At 44.7% G+C, this 4,419-nt stretch overlaps 1 protein-coding gene across 1 annotated transcript in view; it reads right to left on the reverse strand.

The window, feature by feature from the left end:
- Positions 1-4,419, reverse strand: part of LOC107707612 (mitogen-activated protein kinase kinase kinase kinase 4-like) — a 71,801-nt gene that overhangs the window by 47,501 nt on the left and 19,881 nt on the right. The window contains exons 3-4 of the mRNA XM_016511690.1: positions 1,929-1,985; positions 1,615-1,740 (exon numbers count right to left, since the gene is read on the reverse strand). Of these exons, the coding sequence (XP_016367176.1) occupies positions 1,615-1,740; positions 1,929-1,985 (183 nt within the window). The remainder of the gene's footprint in view (positions 1-1,614; positions 1,741-1,928; positions 1,986-4,419) is intronic.

A 4,419-nucleotide genomic window follows, 5' to 3' on the forward strand; every position in this document is an offset into this window, starting at 1 on the left:
CCACGCCGACGATGGAGACTGGCAGACACGCGGTGCTCGCACCGAACAGATGGTGGGCTGAGGGTGAGCAGAGGGGCTGCCAGATGACAGCGGTGGAGGAGGCAGGAGCGGGCAGGTGGGTGGCTATCCGTGAGCCCCCGGGCTCTCCGGGCCGATGTGCGCTGCCCACACACACCAGGAGCGTGTCAGACAGGGGAACAACAGGGCTGGCAGATAGTTCAGGGCAGACTGGTAAGTCCGAGGAAGGTGGGAGGAAAATGGGCATGTCCGCATATATATCTGCCTCCCAGTCTATTAAGTCCCCTTCAAAGTCCAGCAGTCCCAGATACACAATAAGCTCACCCTCAGCCATGGTGCAGTGGGCAGAGCTCCTCTCCGCACTCTCGCTGTCCACGGCCTTCTCCCTCGTGGCGAGCAATGTAGCTGGCTCTCGCACCTGGTCTGATGTCACTTGAAGCTCGGGCTCCGCGGCGATCCTCAGCTCTGTCGTTCCGTGCGGCGGGCTCGGGCTTTGGCTCCGTGCAGCGAGGTGATGGTGGGCTGGGCTCTGGGTCTGGCTGTGCTCTGGATTGGGGTCGGATGCTCTCCACACACCGGATGATCAACGGGGCGATGGTAATTTGCCCCGATCCAGAAAAGTGAGTTCAGCGCAGCGTCGTCGAATGCCGTTAAAACGGCGAGTTGGCTGAACTCAACCGCATACTCCAAGATGGGCAGGTCCTTATGGGCTAGAACTGTGCATTTAGCAGCGAGGGGATCCATTGGGGGGAAAAAACAAAACACGGAAAACAAACGGAGGGGAACACGCAATATACTTCTTTTTGTTGGTCCAGTGTTCTGTCAGGGTGTCTGCTGTGCAGGAGCGAAGGACACGGAGACGCAGGAGATTCATGAATAACAGTCTTTAATTATCCAAATAAGGGGGAACACCGGGCAGGCAAGAACACACACGCAGCACATAGCATTGATGTTTAACACTGGACAAGGGAACATAGGGCAAACCACACTTTAAATACAGGACGAAACGAGGGTAATTGAAAAGACACACCTGAATCAAATGAACAATCAACGAGAGACAGAAAAACTGGGTCACTGAGAGCACATGGGGAGGAAAACATACACACAGACAGTCCAGGAGCATGACACCTGAAGGGCTCAGACACACCTGACGTTATTGTTCAGTTTGACTCATTAATGAAGACTGTGGTGCATCCGCTCTGACTCTGAATCACACACACATGGGATCGGTGTGTATTGTTGTCAGTGGATGAACTCTGCTCAGATCTTCAGCTCCAGATTTTTTTCTCTTAATGACTGAAACGGTTTCATTAAACTGTTGTTTAATTAAGTTTGTTAGGGTATTTCCAAAGGCATGTGGTATCAGAAATCATTAGTCCCAGTGAGGACGGTGAGGAGGTCAGAGACGGTCACTAGAGTGAACAGTGCTGTTTGAGTAGAATCTGATCTAGTCAGTATTTAACATGAACACAGATGAAACCCTTGTTGACCTGTGGGTCACACATAGACAGATTAGACTGAGAGCGGATATCAGGTGAAATGTGAGGCAGGAGGAGGTTCCTGAGGAGTGTGTGTGTGTGTGTGTGTGAGACTGACCCACAGCTGGTCGTCGTGTCCTGGAGGACTCTTCTTGATGAAGGCACCGTAATACGTGGCGATGTTTCTGTGATGAGAGTATTTCTTCAGCATGTTAATCTCCAGCTTAATCTCCTCTTCTTCATCCTGAGCACACACACACACACAGCAGGAGTTTGTCTGAGTACAGATGTGCAGTACTTGTGCTCAGTGCTCCTCCTGTTGTTTATGGATACACTACCTTTCTTGACCATTTCATAATACTGTTTGATTCATTTGGTTTTGTTGAACACACTGATGTGAAAAGCGTGGCTCTGTGAGCTGTGTACACTTACTTCAGTCACGTCCATGACTTTGATAGCCGCCAGCTGCCCGGTTTTGACATGTCGACCCTGATCAGAAACACAGAGCAAATCAGTTAGAGAGAAGAACACGATACGCACGCTAATGCATCTGTGTGCAGCTACATGAGCGTTAGCATGGATGACAGCAGGGTCAATGACGCTGAATGTGAACGGACGAGAGTTCCTTCACTGTGAACAGCACTGATCCTGACGGCTGAGGGAGCGTCTCGAGGAGAGACTCTCGACTCTGACCTCGTGTGCTTCAGACACGGAGAAACTCACAAACAGCAGACCGCTTCGGTGTGTTCTGATCAGCGGCTCAGGCTGCTCTGCTCAAACGAAATGAATAGCTTCAACCAGCAGAGATAACGTTAAGAATATCTCACATCTGAGTCCATGAGACGGAGGAAAGAACGAGAAATATAACAAACAGCAGCAGCAGCAGCTCCCTTTTCTGTCCAAGATACTAGAAAAGGTAGTATCCTCACAATTATATTCCTTCTTAGAGAAAAATGGTATCTGTGAGGATTTCCAGTCAGGATTTAGACCGTATCATAGTACTGAGACTGCTCTCATTAGAGTTACAAATGACCTGCTCTTATCATCTGAGCGTGGTTGTATCTCTCTATTAGTGCTACTGGATAAGTGCCTTTAACTGAAAAATTAGTGTTTACTATTGTCATTTTGCATTATTGACACACTATTTTCCTAATTAATGCTGTTCAGTTGCTTTGACACGATCTGTATTGTTAAAAGCGCTATATAAATAAAGGTGACTTGACTTGACTTGACACAAAACTGACGCTAATGGAAGAACAATCACAAATTCACAGGACTGTGCGTTATTTATCAACAACTCAACAGCCCATCATCAATTTTCTTGTCCTTTTCTGCAGGTTTTACACAAACCATTATGTCTATTTGGCTTTCACAATTTCAGCTGTTCTCTTACCCGTGTTTCTGCTGTAAATAACGAGCAGTGAGGTTAAACTACATCAGATCTGAACTGATATACAGCAGAAATTGATGAGTTTCACGGTTATTTCCCTCTTTATTACTGTTTGCTGCTTTGAAAGGATCTGTATTGTGTAAAGTTCTCTATAAATGAATATGACTTGTCCTGATGATGATGGGGTGTGTTAGCTGCTAAACTAGCATCGACTCATCATAACAGGCTGATTTCTTCAGAAGACTCGGCTCTGCTCGTCAAACTACAGACAGAATCGAGTCGCTCAGGTTTATCATCCTCTGCCATGACAAATCCACCGGCTGTGGCATTTCAACACATTAATTCAGCCTTACTGCTGGTCAGAATTTCATCTCTTTTTTTGTCAAATCTCCATTCTCATATATCAGTTCTAGGTGGGGATTTTAACTGTGTGACGTGTCACTGGCTATATATTTATACTCAATAAAAACATACAGCACTTTAACATGTGCAGCAGTTTTTATCAAAAGTATGGTGTTTGTTTTCATACCTGATCTTTCAAAGTGTTTCAAAGAGATTTGGGAACAAGACCTTTCTATTCCTATTTCAGATGACCAGTGGTCATACATCTTATATCGTAGTGCTGGGCGGTATACCGGTTCATATTACCGGTTTATTTTTGTTACGATATGAATTTTTAAATATAACGCAATACCAGTGTATGTCACTTAAACAACGTTCGGAACGCGGCACGGCACGACACTGTTTGAGAGTGGTCCCTTTTAACTGTTGCACTGTGGTGAGCGCACAGCTGTATCAAAGAACTTGCGTGACGGTGAAGATGGACAACCCTCTACAATGCGAGTAAATCACTCTCATATGTAACTAAATCTTCACTCTGGGCGACAAAATGATCTCTCCTTTGTCCTCCTCCTCCCCCTTCTTCATCAACTCTAACAGCTGACGAATTTGCCACATTCTTCATTAATAAAATTACAAACCTCAGTGCACAATTTTCCACACCACAATCTGTCAAGCACATCTTACCAGCAAACATACACTCGTTTTCATCTTTCTCTCCACTCTCTGAGGCAGAAGTCTCTAAACTCATCCTTTCCAATCATCCTACTACTTGTCCGCTTGATCCTATTCCATCTCATCTCCTTCAAGCCATTTCTCCTGCTGTTGTACCTGCACTCACTCACATCGCTGCTGTTTGCTTTGTTCAGGCATGTAGTATAATTTCACAAAGCTAGTCAGAACATTCTGTTTTTGCTTCAAATTGGGTTATTATTAAATCAAATTATGGATATGAAATTATATAACTAAATTATATTAAATTATATAAATGATATGTATATGAATTATAGAACTAAAATTATAGTCCCCCTGTGGTGAAAATCAAGTTTTTGTATGTTGTTTATTTGTCTATGTGTTGTTTTTAATATGCTTTTAGACAAACCATGTGCCAATCCATTTATCAACACCATTGCTGAGTATTTTCTCCTTAAAACTGTAGTTTCCCAAAGGCAGTCACAGAAACGCGGTTTGAAA

This window comes from Sinocyclocheilus rhinocerous, unplaced genomic scaffold (assembly GCF_001515625.1).
Source record: "Sinocyclocheilus rhinocerous isolate Xijiao unplaced genomic scaffold, SAMN03320098_v1.1 scaffold1647, whole genome shotgun sequence".
Lineage (NCBI taxonomy): Eukaryota > Metazoa > Chordata > Actinopteri > Cypriniformes > Cyprinidae > Sinocyclocheilus > Sinocyclocheilus rhinocerous.